Source organism: Centrocercus urophasianus, unplaced genomic scaffold, assembly GCF_019232065.1.
Source record: "Centrocercus urophasianus isolate 14NV4802_14NV808 unplaced genomic scaffold, USGS_Curo_1.0 seq_12, whole genome shotgun sequence".
Classification (NCBI taxonomy): Eukaryota; Metazoa; Chordata; class Aves; order Galliformes; family Phasianidae; genus Centrocercus; species Centrocercus urophasianus.
In genome coordinates this window covers 39490689-39516037 of record NW_024884364.1, presented here as the reverse complement: position 1 = coordinate 39516037, position 25349 = coordinate 39490689, and the positions used below count along the sequence as shown (strand labels likewise).

Here is a 25349-nt window from a genome sequence, read left to right as displayed (position 1 = left end):
AAAAGTAAACACCATACTAAACACTTTCTAAAATTGCATCTTTGCTTAATTAATCAGCAATAGGTAACAGCGCACACAGATTATTGCAGCAATAAAAGGCAAAGCCTTTAACTGCAACAGTACACTTTAGATGTGAGTTATGCTAGTGCAAGAGTTAACAAAGCCTCTTCTTCTGCAGATCTGGATTAAAACTCCAGCTCCATGTCACAAGTAACAGTGGGTTTGACAGCTCCTTCGTGGACAGTTGTCCACTCTGGAAGCCGTGGGTGGGGCATGGATGGGATGAGCAGTGGGGTGAGCAGTACTTTACATTACTACTACACTCATAGGTGCTTTCATACCTCACTTTGAGGCATGCAAAAATAGTTAAAATCACAGAATCACAGAATCACAGAATGGCCAGGGTTGGAAGGGACCTCAAGGATCATGAATCTCCAACCCCCCTGCCACATGCAGGGCCACCAACGTCCACATTCAACCAGGCTGCTTAGGGTCCCATCCAATCTGGCCTTGAACACCTCCAGGGACAGGGCATCCACAACCTCTCTGGGCAACCTGTTCCAGCACCTCACCACTGTCTCTGTAAAGAACTTCCCCCTGACATCCAACCTAAATCTCTCCTCCCTCAACTTAAAACCATTTCTCCTTGTCCTGCAGTTATCTACCCTTTCAAAGAGTTGATTCCCCTCCTGTTTGTAAAAATCACAGTGTTCTTCATTCCTAGGACTTTGATGGAGCGAAGTCAAATTTTGCTTCACTTTCTTCCCCATACTTCTCAGGGTAAACAAAAGGTAAACAAAGTAAAACAAAAATTACAGTATTGGTTGGCGTGCAGCAAGACAAGGATACATCATACAAACCAATAAGGAAACTCACAGCTGTGCCGGTAATGAGGATTGATGTCCTGCTAGCAGACTTCAGGAATTTGGCTTTGTATCCAGGAGCCCTAAACCTCTCAGGATCTTTGTTGGCAGGACCCTACACAGTGTAACTGTAGAAACTGCAAGTAAAGGAGGATGAAGGAGAGCTGCAGGCCCACATGGCTGCTACAAGAAGATAAATTATGGAAGTCTTGCAGTTGCTCAGATTTTCCAGCATTCAGGTCTCTCCTGAGAGAAATGTACAAAAAACAAAAGCAATCTGGTGATTAATTGCTCTTGATTGAGCAAATTATTTTTGAAAAAAAGTGTTTTATGATGCTCAGCACTGCACCTGCTTCAAACATAGATGGGCATGTCTGGCTTTGCTTCTTCCTTTTGTGTCCCTAATCCAGCTAGGCTATTTTTCTGTCAAGGAAAGGTATTCAACCTAAAGCCAGACCTTGAGTAGGCTTTATTCAAGAGAACAAGATTAGTTCCCCCCATCTGTCACATGTGGTGCAAGAATAGCACCACTGGTTGAGGATCACAGGCCTTCATCGATCCAGAAAACAAGAGTAGGAAAAGCGTGTTCCTGGGGCTGAGAGCATTAGGCAGGCTTCAGTGTGGAGCAGATGCTCCCATGAAAAGGAACGAGAGGGAAAAGCTGTTGTGTGGGGCAGAAATGCACAGCAAGAATTTGCTCTTCAAACAGTGTTATTGTGCTCTTTGTATTGATTGTAGTCTCAGTGGAAATAAATGAGAGGCATTACTTTTGGAGCAACATACATATACATGACTCAAAACTGAGCATTTGCTATGTGAACTCTAATGTATCTAATGATTACACAAACACTACAATCTCTCTTTCCAAAGCAGAGAAGGAACAGGTATTATAAAACCACAGAGTAAAGCTCCATTTCTGTCATTGCTTGCTAAGCGCTGTGTAGTCCAGGGCTAAAACAGCCACACGATATTGAATAGCTGATAATTTGTATGTAAACTGAATTGCCAGATCTGTTCCTTAATGTTATTGATATTGTTTAAGTGTGTTCTGACACAGTAAGTTGTTCGCTACAGCTCCCCAGAGTTAAACTCTTTTGGAAAAAAGAAAGTGAGCAATTTATCATTATCTAGAATCCAGGACAGAGTTTGCCTTTCCCTTACATGGAAAGCACTGTATGGAGCACCTGAGCAGGAGGCTGAGGGAAGGTGCTAGTGCTGCAGCTGGCTGTCGTGATTGATGTTCAGTGATTTTTGGTACGGACTAACACCCTCGAGAGACCAAAGCAAAACCAGTGTATTCTGTTCAGAAAGAACAAGATTTATAGCAAAACCTCCATGGTAAGAGATTTAAATGGATTCATCTGTTGTGTCAATAATCTAATAATCTTCAGGTTAAAAAAATAATTAGATAAAAAAGTAAAAAATAAAAAATAAAAATAAAAAAATTGTTATTTCTACAGTTTGCATGGGTTAAAGAAAGCAAAATGGAAGGGACACTATAACATTGCAAGCATATTATATTACAAAGTTATTGTGATTTCAGGATTCGTGGGTGGACTGAGATTTACCCATTATGTACCAGTAGCTCCTTAACAGAACATGTTTAGTGATGCTGGTGTTCTGCCTCAAAGAAGCTGTCTAATTTCATTCTCTTGTTTTGACTTTGGATTTTTGATGGGAATGAAGAAAATGCGAGAGTTGTAATGGCTTGAAAATATCTTATTTGAGTTGTGGAGTAATTCTCCCAGTTTGACAGTTTCTTGGGAGCTCCAAGCCGTATACTGAACTCTTAATTTCTAGCTCTTCATGTATTTCTCATCAGTAAGTATTTTTAACTGGAGGCACATCAAATTATTTTCAAATTTTGCCTAATCTAATCTTTCTGAAATGTAAAATAAATAGGAAACCCTTTTTGCTGTTCAAGGAGTCCCCCAAAACATGACCCCCTTTTGATATGGAATAAAGCTAAAGTCACAAGAGGCCATCCTGACAGTCAGAAATTGCTGCAGGGCAGTGGCACTCATAGGTCTGTGAACTATCTGCCTCTTTTCACCTCTACAAGGTGTAGAGACCATTCAGAGTATTGTTTCCCATATAGGACTCCTGTATGCAAAGGGATCTTCATCTAAGCTTGCTCTTGCCATGTAGCACCATTAAAATGCAAGAGCCATAGCACTATAGTCAAAAGCAGTATGGTCAATGAAGAATAAAAAAACAAAAGACTGAAGAATGCTAAGCTATGCACAGTATAGACAGATTTAAACATAAATAGTTGTAAGACTGTAAGAGCTGAAAAACAAGTGATGTTCGACATTTAAAGCCACCTCTTTGATATTTTTATTGAAGATATTTTGTTATAAAGGATATTTTCTTGTGACATATCTAGAAACAGCTAAGCTTTTGAAACAGAAATTGTCATTTCATCTGACAGAGAGCACAAGAATAAAGAATTAGAGAAATGCATTTGTCTTAAAAAAAAAAAAAAGAAAGAAAGAGAGAAAGAGCGTCTGGAGTAAAAGTTAAGCTTGTAAAACAATTCTGATGAATTTGCTTTTCTTTAGTGACTCTTGCTTTATGCTTGTGATAGTTGTCTCCCACTCCACACACTACTTCTGAAGAGAAAATTATGAAAAATTCTTACTGAACAGCTAATTTATCAGTCTGACGTTACCATCTATCACAAGGGAAGGCCTGCTGGTAGGAAAATCAAGATTATTGGTTCAGAGGTTTTGTTTCTTCATGTGAAATGAAGGTTAGTGAGACAATGTACATATCTGAGAAATGTCCTGTGCTTTTTAAGTCCAGAGTCCCATAGATCACTTATTTTTCTGCAGTCTGCTATAGCAATCACTATTCTCATTGACTGTCTATAGCAGTTCTGCTGCTAAAGATTCCATTCCAAGCAAAAGAGATTTGAATTTCTTTTCCTTCACAAACTATGATGCAGTCCATCAGAAAAGTTTAATACTTTAAGGTTAATATTAGATCTAATCATGTATATTTCAGTATAGCACCTTATTAACTACAGACTCAAACAGCTCAGGGCTGGCAGGCAACATGTAAGGAATGACATACAGACATCTACATTGATTTCTGTACTGTTGAACTGTAATTCAGCAGCTGGAAGCCCTGTGCAGTACAAGGCTTTTCATGTGACAGTGAATGACTGCACATGGGCAAATTAGTCTGGCCCTATTGCTGAATGAGAGCTAGTTTCTATGTAAAAAAAAACAACCAAGCAAACAAACAAACAGAAAAACCTCTAATGAGCAAGACAAAAACTTTTTTAAAAAGCTAAAAATCAGAAATTCTAGAAGTAATTTTTAATAAGTAGTGATATCTACAAATTCAGAAAAGGTTCAAAAGCTACAGTCTCTCTCTGATCTTGCTGCAAACCTTCAGACTTTTTATTTTTTATTTTATTTTGGAGGACTGGTTGTGTGTACTCCGAATTTACACATTTGTGGCCTGAGGAACTCATTCAATATGTAAGTCTCACGCAATCAACTTTCTGCTTAGTGGCATAGCAGAATAGAGACAAGTCTATTAATGAAGAGATATAGCTCTGTAATCACATTCAGCCAGTTTGTATCACACTTGTATGATAGTATTTAGTGCAATGATAATACCCAGCCTTTTCCAAATCTACATCCACTGAATTCTAAGTAGAGGAAAATTGCACGTTGTGTCTTTGCAATTGTATAGATGTAAGACATGATGACTTGCCAAAGACGTCACAACATACCACTCAGTGAGAAGATTAGAATTTATTAGTTCCCAGTTTGCAGTTATATTTCAGAAAACAATATTTTATTTTATTTTAAAACTTGGCCTAACCCACTATGTGAAAGATATAATAAGACAGTTACAATCTGGTAAAAGGGTACAAGTTATCAAGATACAAAAATAGTCATGTGAACCAGTGGGCAGCATAGCAGCAAGTGATGATTTGTGTAGGCAAGGAAGGACTCTAGAGGAATCCCTGCAGATCACCCTGCTCTAAGGGAAGATTTACAGGTCCCACATGATCAAGTATCATGGTTGAAAGCTGTATGTACACTTATTTTTCTTCTATTTCCTTTTTAGTCATGTTTATAACAAGGCTTTGAGAAACTGCCTTAGGATGTGAAACTTCCTTGAAAACACAAACATGTTCTACCTACCTACCTGCCTGCTGGGCTTGGCAGATAACACTGGCAATCTAAGTGGGTCATTGACTTTGTTAGAAGTATTCGCTTCTCCATCAGACCTAGGAATTTAGTAATTTTTGCATCCCTCCACCTGGAAGGCTGAAGATACTTAATCAGTACTTTTTCCTCTGAAATGAATGAAAAGAATCTTATTTGTGTGTGAGAGACTTTGATTCCATCTGCCTTGGCCATTTACAATTTCATTTTGAAGAGTCAATATTACAAATACATGGCATGCTTGTAAGTGTGTAGGTATCGCCTATGCATAAGTGCTATAATTGCTTTACAATGTACAATAAAAAGAAGTCCCATATTTAAACACACAACATTTCCACTCTCTCAGCCCTCAGCATTTCTAGATGTTGTTCATGGCTCTGAATTCACTCCTTTAACACATCTTTAAGAATTCATTTAGAAAGAGGTTGAGGAAGGTGTCTGATAATTATCACTGCTTCTCACAAAATCGTTGCATTTCCCATGAAGAATCTGTTGAATCTGAAGTTGGAACTGGCGTCATCACAGTATATGATAACTCGATGAGTAAGAGAGCAATTCAAACTGCCCATACAAGATGACATTTCACCAACCACAAAATATTCTCTTTTTGCTAATTACAACTAGCAGGTTCTTAGCAAGCCAGTGTTTTTAATTAGAGCTTATACAATAAGAATTTGATTAAAAAAAAAAAAAAAAGTTTAGAAGTTAGGCAGTGCCCTCTCCTGGACAAAGGTTCCCAAAGCAGAAGTTTACAAAGTGTCCCAGATGTTGCCTATTAGCAAAAATGGGCACAAACCAGCATGTTAATCTGCTGTCTGCATTTGTTTGCTGCAAGAAAGTACATGTTGTACTTCCTCACACTTCAGTCTACTCAAAAGGAGACTGTGCAACAAAAACTATTTCTAGTTAAAGTAGCAAAGACCTTTGGGTTAATTTAGTTTGAACTCATCAAGCTAGAGTTGACAGTGCAAATTTATCACAAGAAACAGCAGTAATATTTAGCGATGTTTATTCCAGTTTTTACAAAAATCAACTCAAATTGTCAGAAATAAGGATGATGGAGAAATACTTAATTGAAGCTCACTTTTTAGGTGTCATTTCACATGTCTTTATGGTTCTCTTTCAAGGTCAAAGCAATGGAGCTATGCTGAAAAGCTCCGAAGTGTCTTTTCCTATTTATCCTTTCTTGACTGTTTTAATAAATGAATGAATTTAAGTTTCATCTAACAACTCCAATCTCATGACTCTTGACTTCAGTCTGTTAAAATTAAATAAATAATAATAACAAACTTAACAAAGATCCAGATTAAGCAGAACATTCTTAAGATTTTACAGCATCTCACCACAAAGATGATAGATATGGATTTCCCCAGTAGTTCATTTAAAACTTGCATTTAAATCCCTTCAGAGGTGAACTATAAAACTGTAACAATCCAGCATTTACAGGAAAATTTAAATTAATGGCATAAAAAGCATACCCACTCAATACCCACTTAGTCATACCCACTCAATGAGCATTTACAGTTCTCAGCACATTCCTATGATTTTTTCAGCATGGAAAACACAGAGGAAAATAGTTGCTTGGTGTAAATTGTAAATGATACCTACAAAACGGCTGACAGGTAGTTTTGTACACTAGCTTAAACACAAAACAAAGTAGCTATTGTATTTATTTACTTTAATTTTAACCACTTTCTAAAAATCTGCAGACTTCTCATAAACAGACTGCCCATATAGAACAGCCAAACTACATTCTAAACTGTTTTTCTTCTGACTGTTCACTTCAAAGGTGTGCTTCTACTGAGAAATGAAGCCTTAGCATACTCGCACTCATGTGGGAATAGCCCTGGAGTAGGGATCAAGATCTGTATATAATATTGCTCTTCAGGAAATCTTTATCTATTACATACATGCACCTACAGCTGTAAGCATCTCTGCTCCAGCAAGTAAGCTCCACTGCCTTCTGCTAAGAGCTGTAAGCTCAAGAGTACAGACCTCCTCATTAATGGTCACAGCTGGTCATTAGATGATCACTGAATCTTTCTTGATGACCTACTAATGAACTTCCCACTGGCTTTGTGTGAAGATTGGTCAAGGTAGACTGTATAGGTAATTTATAGCTGAACACCTGGCACGTTAATGGCCTTTGCTCAGCAACTGTAATTTACACAGTGCTATTAAGAGGCAGTACATCCTTCCCAATCTATTTCTCAGGTGAAATATTTCATGTTGAAAGGAAACTTTGGATTTTGTGTTTAAAAAGGTGTTCAAATATTTTATTTAGGGGGAAACGTTCTTTAAGAATTTAAGGAAGTCTATTATCTTACAGAGGTTGTTTTGTTGTTTTTATTGTTTTGTTGTTTTGTTTTGTTTTGTTTTGTTTTTTTACATTTCTCCCCTCAATATATATATACGCTTTTTAAGAGAAAGAAAAAAAAAAAATGCAACATATGTATGTTAGTATTTGCCTGTTAGTCTTAGAGGCCTCCACAGTGTATAAAGCAGCTTAGTGGGTGCCTATTAGCTGCAAGAGCCCAGAGAGATTTGATGGTTCAGAACCCATGGTGCCTAATCTCTGTGAATGCTGGATAAATTGTCCAGAAGCCACAGTTCCAACAGCTGTCATCTTACCAGCTCCTAAGAGCCAAACATTTTCAGCCATACCCTGATTTGGTAGGAAAGCTGCAGAAAAAACCCAAGGAGTGGCAGTGATGAGTTAGCGCTCTTCCTTCTGACAGTGGTGTCAGCATAGGGGTTATCCATTTATCACAGAACCTTGCTATGAGCTGTGATTACTAGGCATTTCACAGCCTTGAACATATGCTAGACTGGATGACTGTAGCCAATGTATTCATAATCCCTCATGGTTTTGTTTTTTCATTTCCACATATTTGTGTGTTACAGTTAGTTTATATATATTGTGCATTTGCTCCGAGAAAGCAAGTTTGCATCTACTCAAATGTCCTGGGAACAGTCAGGAAGTTTATCACATCCCATTTTTCATGCCCTTGACTCTCATTAATTGGTGTCATAATGATCATCTCACTCCCTGCAAATGGCTTCAGAATCGCCAAAATCTCTCCAGTGAGATCCATCTTTCAGATGGCACTTTCTGAGCTCTCCCTGTATAGTGATCAAGGGGATGGGTTTCTAGGAAGGTGTACTGACCATTCAGGAGATGATGTTGTAAGAAGATGATTTTGCAAAGAACAGTCCTGTGCACTACTCCAAGGAGCACAGAAAATATATTTAAAAGAGTTTTTGCCCTCTCTTCAAAGATCTTTAGCTTATTTTCTCTTTGCTCTGAATGACATGAAATTGTCTCCTTAACCAGAGATGCAGGTTCAAACTTTCTGATTATGAGTGAGACTTTCTTCTCCTATTTTCAAGTACTGGTATACTCCTGTCTCCTCAGTAGGCATTGCTGACAAATGACATATTGTTGTATCAACTGTAGGTAAGCTTTATGAAAATGATTAAAAGCAGCTCAATTTCTAATGCGATTCTGCACCATTTGTGTCGTGGAAATGAGAATTGAAGCCTGTTAGAGGAGTCAGATTCTTTCATTGAAAATCATAAATCATTTCAGATAAGACATATTTAATAATTACTCATCTTCCTGTTATACAGCATCCTGAATTTGTTTCCATATTAAAAAAAAAAAAAAAGTTCAAAAATTTTAAGAGATTTGAGAAAGCATACAAAGTTGAATCCTGTTCTTCTGCAACATTTAAACTCAATTTTATTGTCTCTATTTTCAGGAAATACAGTGAAAACCATCTGCAAGTAAAGTAGATATGTTTGGACATTTCCAGCAATGACTGGAAGTTGAGGGTGTTTACAGATGTACATTGTTTAAAACAGCTACTGATTCAAATATGAATCTTTTTTGTAAATTCTGAAATAACTTATTTTCCTTCTTTCTTTTTAACAGGGGGTTCTGCTAATCTAACCTGCCGAGCTTTCTTTGGATATAGTGGAGATGTCAGTCCTTTAATCTACTGGATGAAAGGGGAGAAGTTTATTGAAGATTTGGATGATAGTCGAGTCTGGGAAAGTGATATCAGGTAAAAAAAAAAATATATATATATATACACATATATAGTCTCTTAGTCAATATCTTTTTTGACAGTTAATGTAGTAATTACTATAGATTAATTCAGGAACATTTGGGGTTCGGTCCCTTTTTTACAATGTTCACTTAAATTTTTTCAATTTCATTTGTAGAGAATGGAAAAATATAGCAAGACCTGGTGCAAAGAGAGCTGCAAAAGCTTATTTAGTGTCATAATGACTTTTCCAAACTGTGGAAAACTACCGAAACCAGTAGCACTAAGTTACTAAACATTACCATTAGTTACTGAAAAAAAATAAAGAAAAGTAAATATACCAAGAAAAGTAGGTCAAAATAAGTATTTTAAAATTCAAGTTCTTAAATAAATGCTGAAGTCTGACTTCTCTTTCTGAATATTTTGACTTTTCTTCTTCAAAGAAAGAACTGAGTTTCCTGGGATGTTATTTGGCCTGTGAGATCTAAACCTCCTGTTATGTGGGCTGGTTATAGCTGCTGAAATATTTGTTATAGAAAGAATCTGGTGATTCACGTCATGTACTTTTCCTGTTTCTAAAAGTGTTATCTCATTTGGATACTGAGAAAAAAAAATGGGTTTGTACAGTGAATAACATACTTGACATAGCTTCCCAACTCCGACATAATGTAATTACTTGAATCTAAAGAGATTCTGTTTTCATTTATAATTGTGTGTGTGTACATGACTGTGTTTGTACATCATGGATAAACACAGAAATGTTGGAAAATCTAATTGTGTACTATCAAGGAAGTTAAATAATCACAGGTGTATTATATTCACAATAATTGTCTGTAATAGAACTATGAGCTTATTTTTACCTGAACTCATACATGAGAGTTTATTACTTCATGAAAAGACAAACATCACTTTCTTTTTCAGCTTTGGCCTGGACTACTTCTGTTTAAAGGAAGAAACTTCCTTTACCAAATTCAAGAAGGCCACGTAGATGTTCAGGGTCTTTTGTTTTTGTATATTGAGATATATTTCATCAGTGTACGTCAATTTTATTCTATAAATTTCAAGATCAATGCGCTAAAAAGCACAAGACAACTAATTAGCTGCATTTCTTATGTAAAAATATTCATAAGCCTTTCAAGCAGATGTGGCATTTTGAAAGCTAACAAAAAAAAGACAAAAAACCTCATTGCCACTTTTTTCTTTTGTGGACTGAGGACCCAGAAGACTGGCTTCCACATATTTTGTCAGGTGTGAAGTAAGGCAGAAGCGTGTAGAAGTTTCTCATTTGCTTTTCCAGATTTCTAAAGCAGCTGTTAGGCTTGATAAGGGGGAAAGCAACAGGAAGACAAGTAGAAAGTTATGCTGGTCTTTGCTTTTCATTATTGTCTGTATGAATGAGTGGCATCTGGCATTCTAGCTTATTTTACTGACTTACTTACAATACTAAATTTTATAATACATTGAAGTAATATACTTTTCAGTATACAAACTGTGTGTTGATCAAGACTACTAGCATCACTCTAAACCTGAAAATAACTGTATTCACTTTTTCTGTTCTAACATTTCAAGACTCTACAAACTACTGATCAGGGTCTCCATCAGAGTGTGCAATAATGTGTTATCAGTGTGTGCATCATCATGTTTAAATACAATTAACTGAAACTCTCATTAATATCTACAAAACTAAACCTCTTCATTAGAAGTGAATGAGAAAAAGGCATGATATAATTTAATTAGGATTTCATAAAACCATAGCTAAATTTGAAGCCTGAGAGCTGAGAATTGTAAGTAGTACTATTATGTCATTGTTATCTATTCCTATACTGTGACACAAGCAGAAGAGCACACATGATTTTTTTTTATTAGGGTTCTCAAGGAACATCTTGGGGAACAGGAAGTTTCTATCTCATTGATTCTCAATTCTGTGGAGGAAGGAGACCTCGGCAATTACTCATGCTATGTTGAGAATGGAAACGGACGCCGGCACGCCAGTATTCTCCTACATAAAAGGGGTAAATATACATCTTCTTCCCATTAAATGATACATTGTAGGGGGAACCTGACTGTGTGTGTAAAACTTCCTTTTGACAAAAATGTTAATTTTGTTTTCCTGAGATATTAATAGGTAATGATTGTTTTCCCTAGGCATTCATATAACTTTCAAAATAAAACAGAAAGGTTGCTGTTAATTCAGGCTGTCACTAGCATAAACACAATAACACCTTTTAATTATATTTCTTTCACGGATGCATTTAATAATTCATGAACTTTAAAACTAATGAAGACTCAGTAGAGAAAAAAAAAAGGTAGGAAGTTAAAGTTAATAAAACCAGAATCATTTTCTCTAAGAAATAAAATCAAATATATATTTAAAAAAAAGCCAGCGACAAATAAATTCTATTTCTATCAATGCAGACACATAATGAAATAATATACATAGCAATGTAGTCACCTCATAGAATCCCAGTGTGGTTGAGGTTGGAATGGGCCTCAGGTAACCTAACCCAACCCCTACCCAAGCAGAGTGCCCAGGACTATGCCTAAGTGTCTTCTGAAGATCTCCAGGAAGCACAGCCTCCCTGGGCAGCCTGTGCCAGGGCTCCGTTACCTGCACAGTAAACTTTCTAAAGTTCAGAGTGTCCTGCATTCCATTTCGAGCCAATTGCCTCTTGTCCTGTCTCTGGACACCACTGAGAAGAGTCTGGCTCTGTCCTCTTTGCACCTTCCCTATCAGGTATTTATACATATTGCTGGTTCCGCTAAGCCTCATGTCCTCCAGGCTGAACAGTCCCAGCCTTTCCTCACAGGAGGGATACTCCAGAGACCCTTCGTCATTTCCCTGGCTCTTTGCAGTGGATGCTCCAATATATCTCTTGTACTTTTGATCCTAGAACTGGAACAGTTTCACTGAGTAGAAAGGAAAGATCACTTTGCCCCACCGCTTGACAGTAATTTGTGTAATACAGTCAAGAAAACAATTAGCTATCTTTGCTGCAAGGGCGCATTGCTACATCGTGTTCAGCCTGGTGCCCATCAGTACCTCCAAATTCTTTTTTCTTTAGATGTTTTCACACAAGGTGGCCCCCAGCTTGTACCAGTCCCCAGACTTGTTCCTCCAGTTTGCTGTCAACACATTTATCCAGCCTCTCCTGCTCTCTCTGGATGGAAGCACAACCTTCTGACATATCAGTCACTCCTAGTTTTTTATCATCTGCAAACTTGCTGTGGAAACACTCTGTCCCCTTCACTTTTATCCTCAGAAAAGATGTCAAACAGGACTGGACCCAGTATTGACCCCTGTGGTATGCTACTAGTTACTGGTCTCTCACTAGACTTCGCACCAATTGACCCCTGTGCCTAGTCAGTTTTCAATCCACTTCACTGTCTGCAGTCCAGCCTGTCAGAGTACCTAGTAGTCTGACTGTGGATCCTTTCCTTATAACATTTGCATAGCACCAGTGTTTCTGAAGTGAAGACGGAAATACCTAAAGATCTTCCTAATTTTACTCACCGCTCACATTCCATGATGTCAGCCTGATGTCCACAAAGATCTTGTATGAAGATAATTACAGAGAGGTGGAGGGTCTCTCACAAAGCAAGGTTCCTAGATTCTATTTCTTCACTTTACTTCCCATAAGGTGCTTCACATGCCTAGGCTTGATGCATCACACTTCATCCTACTGGTTTAAGACAGCAAGGAGTGTCCATACTTTGCTTTCATTACCGTGGTTTTTTTAGGCTATACAGGTAAGCACACTAGGTTCATACTATGGTACTGAAATACTTATGGCATCTCAATTTATATCACAGCAATGATGTCTTTACTTCTAACCCTGCAACATGCAAAATCTGTCAGAGTTTAACAGGAAGCCACAACCCACGATGGTGTGATTCGTTTGTTTAAGCAGATGGACTTTTCTGTACCCCCAGTGAACTGAAAAGAAAGAATTCATGGCTATTTTTATGAACTTTTCTCAATGATTCTCAGGAGATGTGGGTGTAATTACTAGATGTTCCACTTAGATAGGCATTTGGCATATTTTCTCAGATGGACTGAAATGGAAAATTAACTTAAGTAATTGGAACTTTAAAGTATACCAGTTGGTGGCCATAGACACCTATTTCAGAGCAAAAATCTAAAAATAAATAAAACAGAAACCCACTCAGATCAAATGTGTTGTCCTTCTTTAATAGCAAAGTGATTACATGAAGTGCTGAAGACAGAATTTTAAGGCTTTAATTACTTTAAAACCAATAATTAACTAACTGACACGTATTAAATCATTTGTTGATGTTTAGTTCCTATTTTCCCTTCCATACAAGCAATAACACCAAGAGTGACATGGCACATAACCCATTTTTGTTATGTGACCGCCAGCTTTTAAATCTATCTAAATCTAAAGTGTGCATGCATAAATTTTGCAAGGGTCCTACTTTTCTTCATTCCCTTTTCAGAGAAATCAGTATGTGAAACTCATTACAGTATGTGGCCTCATGATGACATACTGAAGAGGAAGTAATCTCAATATTTAATTGCCCTTTTAAATAGTAAAATGTAAAAATAGCAAAAGCTCCTCAAAAAGATTAAGTAAGGCTAAATCTGAAATTGTGATTTAGAATCAAAATCTGTTGTGCCCATTAAAAACAAGACACCTGTTATAAGCCTTCAATATAATTTGTATGTTGACAACTGTTTTGGTGAAATGATAAATTAACCATGACAGACAGAAATGCAAGCTCGTCTCTCAGGTTTCCTCAGAAGAGGAGCTTTGTACTGCTTGCTTAGTCTCCTGCATATCACCATGACAACACTTTGTTTTAGGTTTCCTGTTTAGATCCACATTTAGTCTCTGCTAGGAATGAGTTAGCTTTTTATTAATTTCTGATTATTTACTCACATAGAACAATGGAGGCCTGAAATAAGGCAAACTGGCTTTCTAAACAGCAAGTTATTAGTTTTGCATGGTTTTCTAGTTATAGATCTTGCTTCTTTTTTTTTTTTTTTTTTTTTTTTTTAATTTTATTAAACCAGTGTAAGAAAACAGAAACGCTAAATCTCAAATGTTCACTATTTACCTGAAGAAAATTTTATAGTCACTCATATTTCATATGTGGCACATTATCACTCAGATCAATAGGAGCAAGAAAGCAGGAAACTTTGTAACTGAACAAAGAGTGATCTTGTGAAAAGAGATATTTAGGGCTAAATTCTGCAGTGGGTACTCAGGTTCCAAATTTAAGCCTTTCAACTGCCTTTCTGCCTTTTATTCGGCCACATATACAACTGTAAGGTCTTGCACCTGGGTGATGGCTGTACAAGTACCATCAGTATAGGTTGGGAGATGTATGGGTAGAGCACAGCCCTGCAGAAAAGGACCAAGGGGTGATGATGGATGGCAAGCTGAACATGAGCCAGCAAGTTGCCCTCACAGCCCAGAAAGCCAACCATATCCTGGTCTGCATCAAAAGAAACACAGCCATTAGGTTGAGGGAGGTGATCCTGCCCCTCTACTCTGCGCTGGTGAGGTCTCACCTGGAGTACTGCAGCCAGATGTAGAGTTCTCAGTGCAGGAGAGACACAGACTTGGTGGAGCATGTTCAGAGGAGGGCCACAAATTGAACAAAGGGATGAAACAACTCTCCTATGAGGACAAGCTGAGAGAGCTGAGGCTGTTCAGCCCGGAGATGAGAAGGTCCTGAGGAGACCTGAAGCTGCTTTTCAGTATCTAAGGGGGGGCTGTAAGAAAGAAGGGGGCAGACTCTTGAGCAGAGTCTGTTGCAATAGCTCTGAGCAAACTGATCTAGCTGTGGTATCCCTGTTCATTGCAGGGAAGTTGGACTGGATGGCTTTTAAGGGTCCCTTCCAACTCAAAAAATTCTGTGATTCTCTACAACCTTGAAATTCCAGCTTGAGCTTTTGGATATGCCTACAATTACACATCCTGAAAAGACAAGTGATTGAAAGTCTAAATCCCCAGGAACGTCCTGCTTGAATCCTTCTTACCATTCATGCCAGTCAGTCCAACAGGGAGCCATTTGCCTAACACACAAGCTCATGATGTTCCCTTCACACACAAGCACCCAGAGCATGCAGCCAAGTGAGGGGGCTTCTACTTTCTTCCTGATTCAACCCTGGAATAAAAATTCTGAGCTTCTCATGTTCTAAGAGAAAGCTCATAGAGAGGTGCAGGAAAATCTACCCCAGGTTAGGAATCTGGCCCCAGAGCAGATCTGGGCTCTCTGAGCCCGGGTACTGGCACTCTGCATGTCTGGCTGTGTAACCCTGGTTTTCTCCTGATCTTCTATTACATTCTGACTGCCACAGGATAAAACCTATGATCAATGTTTTTGTGCAGCTGGCTAATCAGTTTTAGACACTGGACTTTCTTCAAATTCTGTGCATAGGGAGCATTTAACGTAGAGCTGGAGGAGATGAAGCAGAGCATTTTAAGCATAGTAATGTCAATAGAGAAGGACCAACACCCAAGAGATGTAACTTTCATTCTCTTTCTGCAACTGCTGACCAAATTTCTTTCTATCAACTTTAAAGTAATCAAGTTATTTTCTATTTTTTTGTGAGCAGAAAAATCCACTTGTTGAGATCCAAGACTGATTTTATTACTTTGTGATGATAGCTATCATGGAGCATTTACAGGTCAATCTTCAACAAGGTAGAGAAAACTAGCAGAAATTAATTTTGAGAATAATACTGACAGCTTCTAAGTACAAATTTATTAATGACAGACCACATACTGCAAGTGATGTAAGGAGTGAATCATAGGTCTATGTCTCTCCTATAGTGAGGACTTCACCTATGGAGTACTGTGGAGATGTGTAACCCTCACTACAGGAGAAACATAGACCTGTTGGAGTGCATCCAGAGGGGGATCACACAAATGATCCAGTGGATGGAGCACTTCTCATGAGAGGATGGACTGAGAGAACTGGGGCTGTTCAGCCTAGAGCAGAGAAGGCTCCAAGATGATATGGTAGTGGCCTTTCAGTACATAAATGGAGGCTGCAAGGAAAAAAAAGGAGACAGACTCTTTAGCAGAGGCTGTCGTGATATGAGAGGGGGAAATGGTTTCAAACTACAAGAGTGGAGATTTAAGTTGGATACAAGGAAAAAATATTTTACAATGAGAGTGGCAAGACACTGGAATAAATTGCTCAAAGATGTGGTTGATGCCCTGTCCCCAGAGACTTTGAAGGTGAAGCTGAATGAGTCCCTGGGCAACATGATCTAGCTGTGGCGTGCCTGTTCATTGCAGGGGAGTTGGACTAGATGACCTTTAAAGGTCCCTTCCAACTCTAAGGATACTATGATTCTGTGATACACTGTAATTCTATTTTTTCACAGGCTTTTAATTCAAAAAGACAAACTCTCATATAATAAATAAAAGTGTAATGCATAACGAGAAAGAATGTTCTTCTACAGTATTATATCTTACAAAGTATGACTTTTATGCTGGATGAAATCCCTTCTGGTCTCATTTAATTATAAATTCAGCTGGAAATCCAGATTATTGTTTTATTTTGTGATTACTTTTTTGAAAAATTTTGTTTGCATACTTGCAACTAAAATTCTGAAGCAAAAATAATCTCAAATTCTATATTATCATAATGTTTATTTTAGTGATATTTTTAGAAGCTAAATAATATACTTAAATTTCTCTTGGAATAGCTAACAAACCTGGGAACAGGTAATATATCTTATGCGATTTTGTCAGTGTCTTCTTATCTTTCTTCTCTTTTTCTCAGTGCAATTTTCAGTGCTGTTTTGGGTTTATTTTCCTCTGTCATTGAGTATGACGTTCTTTCATTGAGCAGTTGAGTAACTCAGGGATGGTTAAAGCAGCTTTTTACTTTTTTTCAATGGAAACAAAGAATTTAAACAAAATAAATTGTTACAAGGAAGAGATTTGTTCTGTTTGAATTTGCCCATGAAAATACATGTTTGAAATGAAAGCAAGTTATGCTCATAGAAAGTTGCATTAGTGTTTCCTTTATAATTTAATAGCAAATTCTGAATAGTAGGAAACTCTGACTTTTCTTCCTCCAGCTGTTAATGGTAATGGAATTGTTGACAAGCAGATTAAATTACTGTGTCATTCACAACGTAGTGTAAATTTGTTTTATGAATTAAAATCTTGAATAATGTAAATTTTTGATCTCATGAGCATTTCAGTCATTAGATACAGTTTCTCACAGTAGTAGTCATGTGTGACAATTAAAAGAACCAGATCTTCCGACCTCTGTGAAGAAACCTTGTGTTACAGCTCCCTTTGCCATAATGCTTCATGGTGCTTCTGAAATTTCTGAATGGCTCATATCACATGAGATACGAGAGAAAGGAGTTTCATATTGCAGCTTCTGTTAATTGCCTTTAATTACTTGAAAATATCAAGCAGGAATTTTAAGAGCACAACTCTTAAGTCTCAGTGGAATCAAAACTACTCTGAAACTCAGATCCACGTGGTTTGTTAAGACCTCACACACATGTATTTTCCAGCATATAATGCATTCAGCTTTTACTCTGCACAGCAGGAAAAGCTCTTATGAGCTCCTCTCTGTTTCAGAATTGGAAGCAAAATTTGATTTGATCTGATGGGAATTGATTTCCTCCCCTATGGCCATTGAAGAAACCTACAGGATGTCTTCTACTGAGCAGTACAAAGATACAGTCACTCAAGAAGTTTGTGATGCTGGGCCAAAAGTGTAAAACATCCTGCCTACTTTCCTCAAGCCTAACCAAAAATGACTGCTCTTTTTACACTCAGTATCTCATCTAAAATCAGTAAATTAGCAAAGTGCTCTCGAATGGTATTGGACAGATAGTATTCATAAAATTCTTCATCAGCAAGGTTTTTCTCATCCTTTTAAAACTGAAGTAAGACTTCTCCAGTGAAAAGATTAGCCAGATTACCAAGCATGTGCCTAAATCCAGTTCTTCTCTGAAGAACTGTCAAGCAAGTTGGTTGTTTAAGATATTCCTTTTAAAACAGCTTTTGTTCCACTTTTGAGATATGTTCTTTTTATGTAATGTCTATATATATAACTTCAATTCTAACCTTGATTAACAAGGAAGAAAATATTTTAAAGTAAAATGTCACAGATTGCTTTATAAGCCACGCAGATGTAAATTATTCATTAATGCTATCCTTAGGAAGAAATGTAAACAGCATGTTTTATGATTTTGCATCCTTAGAACTTGGTACTCTATTTTCTTCACATTTTAGCACCTCCAAGTGCTTCTTACATTCATTTCTTTCAGCAGATCTAAAAGAAGTAATGGTGTGGGATGTTTGATTTCTGTATGGCAATAAGCAAATAAAAGCTGTCCTAATCAGTAATGTTTAAGTCATACACAATTTGCTTACTTGGTAAGCTAACTAGACATTATTTCAATTCAGCATCACAATGATTTTTTTTTCCTTCAGTTTGAAGTAAAAACTGCCTTTAAAATGCAGTGTTCTGTGTATAAATCTAGTGTACTTCAATGGTATTGCAGCATCTATGTCTTTTCCAATCTTGTCTTTCCTTAAAATAACATACTCAGGACTGTAATTATTCTTCTGTTGAGAACATGTATCCCACACTTCTCAGAAGGAATAAAAATGTCAACGCTAGGAATATAATAACCATTATCACACATGATTTTCTGTATTTTGGTAGCACTGAGAAATTCAATGGAACCGCAGCTTGGATATGCTGCCTGTTGTACCAGTGAATGGGTTGACAAGATTCCAATCTTGGATTGGTACTAATACATACATACATGTATGAATAGGGAGTATATAGAATCACAGAATTGCTCAGGGTGGAAAAGACATTAAAGATCATCAAGTCCAACCACAACCTAACCACACCACCCTAACAACCCTCTGCTAAATCACATCCCTGAGCACCATGTCCAAATGGTTTTTAAACGCAGTCAGGGATGGTGACTCAATCACCTCCCTGGGGAGCCTATTCCAGTGCTTACACTATATTTTGATCTAGTAAATAGGGTGAGATAACTCAGTATTTCTAACAGATAAAATGAAGCTACTGCACTGAAAAACATTTAAAAAAAAAACAAAAAAACAAACAAACAAAAAAAAACAAAACTACCTGTAACTTAAATTACCCATCTTAAGTGGACTCTGCAGACATCTACTGTCCTGTGTGACCCTTTGCTGGCAGTAAGCATATGCTTTTTGTTAAGAGATGGTTTCATGATCAAGCTAATGAACACTTCACGTCTGCTACTCCTAATCTATGGGCTTCAGAAGTGTTATTGTCCTACATTTGTCAGTTGGTTACTTGCAACATTATCCATAAAGCAATCTTCCTTAAATACAAACAGATTTATTTGGTACTTTGAAACAAATGAAGAAAAATCTCAAAATGTAGGGATTTGAATATATATATATAATAATACACATGCATGTATATATGTACATTAAAAAAAGGAAAAAACAGCATACTTCTCCATTCTCAAACTGTGAGTATGGTTTCTTTCTTCGTCATATCTGTCTACTGTTTACTGCTGATATGTGAAATGAGATTCAGATGAATCAGCTGGCCTTCTCCTTCCTTTATTGGAAACACACCTCTGCAGTCAAAACTACATCTTATGATGCATCTCTTCAGGTTACCAGTATCTGCTTTTTCCATTCTCTCATAGAAAACAATAGCTGAGAGTTTTAGAAATCATCATCTTTTACTGCTCCCCATCCTAATTATATGCATTATCTCAATGTTTACTTAATAATTGAAGTCTTGGAACCTATATCTAGATAAATTGAAGATTGAATCTAAGCAAGCATTTAGCTTTATAAGTGAAATTGTCCAAGACAAGCAGAGAAGGAAAATGAGTCTAGGCACAAAGTTACAAAGATTTAAGTGTGGGATAACCTGAAGCTCTGTGAATAGTCCCATTGACTTCAGAAGGATTACTTATAGTCTGTGAAGTTAAGCAATCTGCGTGACTGCAAAATTGAAACCTTAGATAGACTGTAATTGGATTTTGAAAAAGCTTCAGAAATTGAATACACAGCTATAAATCACGCATCCTCCAAGAGTTATAAATCACCCAAAAGGATGCTTGAAATATAATTATTTTTCTTAGTAGCTCAGCTGTATACAAACTAATGAATAGAATAAGATTAATTTTAAATTATCACAGATCATTAAATGTAAGGTCTCTGAAGCACATTGTATAAGTCACAATATATGAATATTGAAGGCACCCTTTTATTTACTTTCTTGTAAACTAAGATAAGTGCATTACACATGTGACAGAGAGAAGGGAAGCTTATAAAAAATTAAGTTCAGGTGAAGATCAAAGATATGCTTGATAATTAGGATAGGATCAGTATAAAATGAGTACGTTTATTTCCATTGCATCATGCAGATGTTTAGAGAGGACGTACTTTATTATAATTAGCTGTTTCTTTCTTTGGCTTTCCAGGCCAAAGACTCCTGATAAGGAAAAAAAATTGTAGCCATTGGTCAAACTGCTTGTAACAAATCTCATTTTAAATTGAAGCTATTTATTCAGAAACCAATCTACAACTGCAGCAGTAATCAATGTGTTTTCCCTTGGAGTAGAACTGTTTCCGTGCTACCAGAGGACTGTTGTTAATTGCCTGTAACTAAATGATTGCTGTGCTTCTGAACATAGCTCCTTGGCGCTCACTCGTTTGTTGTGTTTAACAGAATGCTTGTCCCCCTAAGAGTTGGCCAAGTAATTTTCCTCTACTACTTTCTACATTCAGTCTTGGCTCCTTAAGGATGGCAAGGTCTGTAATTTGAGCAACGTAACACAGAGGTTAAATGGGTTTTAAAAGGTTTGCTCTTTTTGTCTCTCCCCTCTGATGTGGTATTGTGCCACAGAAGAGGCACAGAAGAAACTGAACCTTTTTAGCATCCATCCACTACGAGAAACCTACGTTTAAGCAGGAAAAGCAGATCAAAGGCAGTGAAGTGCCTGCTGTAGCAGTCATACTTAAATTGCAAAGCTAAAGACAGAATAAGGCAGCACCAAAAAAAAATCATATTATTACAAAGGCAGCCTCACACTCTGTCCTTGCTATGACATGTTTACTACGCTCCTGCTCTCATGCACATCACCGTCACAAGGCACCATTCAGGAATAACCTCTCCCAGGAAGGAGTCCAGGTACTCCTTCCCACTTCACACAAGGAAATCCAAGACACAGGAAGGTGAAATGATGGCAGCCATCTGAGGGGCCAACACTAATGGCTGGACTGAGCCTGCTGCTTCTGACACCTTCAATTCTGAGTAGCATACAGTGATGCTCTTCAAAAAAATCCTGACGTATATGGCTAGCTTCCCTGTACAGTTTAGCAACCTGGGGGAAACACTAGCTCAAGGCTTGAAAGCACACAGTTGCATGCAGCACTGTGCCCAGGCTAATCTGTGCTGCTCTTCACAGCGCCATGCAGATGGGGCTGTACCAGCTTTGGGCCTTTAGGGGCTGGCTTAGGCATTGGCACAGTGGGATGTGAGAATACAGCAGACTGCTGGGCTAATTACTGTGTCTCTGCCTCAGGGCCTGATAAACATCACTCGAGACAGAGGGCGAGGATGTGCTGATAAACATAGCTCAGCATGGATGAAAATACCAGCTTTCTGTGCACAAAGGGTATAGCAAGAAACTGACTTTGCAAACAAATCTGTTTAAGAAAGACCCTTCTTATCCTTCTTGTGCTCATCAATGACTATGGTGGCGGCAGATAAAAAGGAAATTTCTAGAAACTTTTTAGGGTGAATTGAGGAGTTTGTTTCATGCTTGCTTATCTAGCAGGTTTAGGGTAGGCTCATCTGTGTTCAGATTATCAAAGAAAGTATACCAGAATAGTCTTGAATTATTTTATGGGTAAAAAAGCACCTGGGAGGGCCTCTCTTATAGCAAAATGGATGTGGTCCATTTATTTGATTTCATGCACAGGGTTAAAGAATGAGTAACTACTTGCAGTTATTTTTTTCATCTAATCTCAAAATCATTAATTTAGCAAAAACTTCTGTTTTCCAGCTGTAAAGTTTCCCCTCTCTTTCAGTGAGTCATAACAGCAGGCACATAAAGAGAGTATTTGGTACCTAGCAACCCAACACATTAAAAACCCTTTCTCCTGGTCCCTACTGAACAGCTGCAACACCTGTAGTACAAAATGATAAACAGGCTATAGTAAGCCCTGAGTAATTTCCATTTCCATTGATATTGTAAAATACTGTCTTACTTGTCTGTGCAAACAATTTTTTTGTTGGCTGTTTTTAATAACATTCCCCTCTCTGGACCAGAAGAGTATTAAAAATTATTTAACACAAAGGAGTTTCCAGCACAGTTTTGGAAAGAATGACACAGGACGTAAATACTCTTTTATTTTATTTTATTACACTTTTAGAGTCTTCTAGAGAGCAATGAAATCTTCTTACAGTCACTTCAAAATAATAAAAAAGTGTGTGATTCTCAATAGATGTAGTCAAAATAAATGGAATTCTCACATTTTTCTATAAGCTTTTATTTCTCTAATTGAATCATATTGTGTCAAGTCTACATAACCACTAAATAAATAAATAAATAAATAAATAAATAAATAAATAAATAAATAAAAATTAAGCCTGTTAGTTGGTTACATCAGGGCTATAGTGCTTTGTTCAGACAGATGCTGCCCACTGGAAGAGGATGGTGTGAAAGCAACATGGAGCTGAGCTGAAGCAAAACTGTATGACTTGGATTTCCAAGATTTGACTTCTTGGCATTCCTTAGCACTGAGCAGTGTTGGAAAAATACTGTAAGATTGTAAGGTTGTAAGAGATGCCATTTATTACTTAGTTCAAATTACAACATTGCTAACAACATTCCCACACTTTTTGTTTGTTGCCAGTTGTCAGTTTCCTATTGATAACCAAAGTAAAAACAAAATGGATGTCATGAAGCTGTTTAAGTTTCCTTGAGCATGCCATGGTTTAGACGGGAAGAATTGAAGGTGAAGCATTACTTATTCCCTGATAAGTGACTCTACTGAAGAGGTTACTGTTAGATGTGGCTACATTTGACCAGAGTCCTCATCCTTAGGAACAGAGCTACATGGCATGATCTCAGTCATGTCAATCTCCAGCCCAGAGTGCAGCAAAGGGACCGGGGGTGCCCATGTTCTGAATGATGATGTCAGAACTGACAAATTGGGATGATTTGAAATGACTAAACGTAAACCAACCCTGCTTGTGGAAAGAGAAGAGAATAAAGATGAGTTGCAGATCATTGGGAAACTGTGTCAAAGCTTTTAGCAGATATCTGAGATGTGTGGTTTTGGATTTCCTAGGATAATTTATCTTCACATCCCTCAAGCTGTTTTTCTCTTTGCTTTCTGTTTATTTGTTTGCTTGTTTTTCTTCTGGGAAAAAAAAAAATCCCTAGTTTGATCTTAGCCAGTAGACTGAAATTCATCCAAAACCTGAGCTTTTTCTTATTTATGTGTGGAATAAGGGAGGGGATATGTTTTCATTATGCCATGCCCTCCCCACTCTCCCCCCCAAAAAGAAATTCACTTCTGCTTTCACTGTAAATGGCACGTCAATGTTTATGTTCATAAAATGAATTGTAGTGTATCTGCAGGGAGAGAGATGGACGAGGGTTATCAAATCTCTCTTGTATGTATGCATACTCGCATACATATTCCAGCATCTGTTGTTTTACATAAGAGCAGTTTAGATACTGCACCAAAGGAAAAATTATGTTAATAAAGAAAACACATTCCTAGGTATTTTTTTGCACAGGATCTTCAAATTTAAAAATAAAATAAAATAAAATAAAATAAAATAAAATAAAATAAAATAAAATAAAATAAAATAAAATAAAATATCACTCATTTTATATTAGTAATTAACCTAAATATGAAGTCTGCTGTTAATCTTTTCTGTTTTGGAATGTGGCTATTATTGTATTTTGTAATTCTTTGCAGAGCTGATGTATACAGTTGAGCTTGCTGGTGGGCTTGGTGCTATTCTGCTGCTGCTTGTTTGTTTAGTGACTATCTACAAGTGTTACAAGATAGAGATTATGCTCTTCTACAGGAATCATTTTGGAGCTGAAGAACTAGATGGAGGTAAGGCAGCTTTTCAGTATGTTTCTTACCTTCTAAATATGTCTATTTCTCTCCATTAAGACCCAAATTTAATTTCAGTTCAAGATGTGTTAACAACTGCAATTTTTATTTCCCACTGCATTAGGCACTGACTTTAATACACATTCCTCATACAGCACATTAGCAGCAATGACTATTCAGCTGGTGTTTGTGCTGCCTTCTGGCTCTCAAGGTGACACGTGTGTCTTTTAGATCCGTGCTTCCATGCTCCCAACACCACATGAAAGTTACCAACACTGAGGCTTGCAAGGCTGTTCCCTTTTGTCAGTGCTGAAAGCCAGCTTCACCTCCTCTTAAGCATGGAAGTGTCCTCAGTAATTGTATTTCCCTGATAGGCAGAGGTTGAACAGAATACTGCTTGTTTAAATGGATCAGTTTCAATAAACTGTGCTGAGTGTTTGGGAGCACACCCAACAGTCCATTTTCCTGAGTTCATTTACTTAATCACTTGGAGATTGGCTAATGGTCATTAATGCTGTTTTGTGGTTCAAGGAAAGCCAGCTTTAACAAAAGTAGTCTGCAGTGTATGCTCTGGACTGTGTCAAATGTATACATGTGTTTTCTTTTCTTCTGTTTTTAAGAAACAAAGAAGGTCTTCTCTGCACACTAATAAAACTGCTGCTGGACAGCAAACCCAGTTGAGCTTCAGGTTCTGATTAATTAGATTTGGTTTCTTGGGTCAGAGTTCTTGATGTTTTGTGCTACCGCTACATCTTTGATGACAGAACCTTCCTTTTTACTGAAATACTGCTGAAAGTTATATTACTGTTCAAGGTAATAGCCTGTGGATAGCATCTATATGTGACATACTTTAAGAAATAGATACTGCACTGGCCAGATCTGTCACTGATACAGGATGAGAGTGGCAGCAAAATTAAAGGTCTCTGCGTAAGGGAAAGCCTTCCATATTAAGATCACTGGGGAATGACCCATTTTTGCCTCCAATCTAAAAATGCATGAGAATTCAAAATAGAAAATGCTCAGAACAACAAAATGCTGCAGAACATTAGAACATTTTGTATCCTACTAGACTGACGAAAAGGATGTGTATTAGTGCAACTCAGTGGGGAAAAAATAATCACAACAGGTTACTTA

General features: G+C 37.3%; 1 protein-coding gene across 1 annotated transcript in view; it reads left to right on the top strand.

The window, feature by feature from the left end:
* IL1RAPL1 (interleukin 1 receptor accessory protein like 1) overlaps window positions 1–25349 on the top strand; it is a 584229-nt gene that overhangs the window by 545716 nt on the left and 13164 nt on the right. Inside the window, exons 6-8 of the mRNA XM_042810633.1 lie at window positions 8985–9117; window positions 10966–11111; window positions 24072–24215. Of these exons, the coding sequence (XP_042666567.1) occupies window positions 8985–9117; window positions 10966–11111; window positions 24072–24215 (423 nt within the window). The remainder of the gene's footprint in view (window positions 1–8984; window positions 9118–10965; window positions 11112–24071; window positions 24216–25349) is intronic.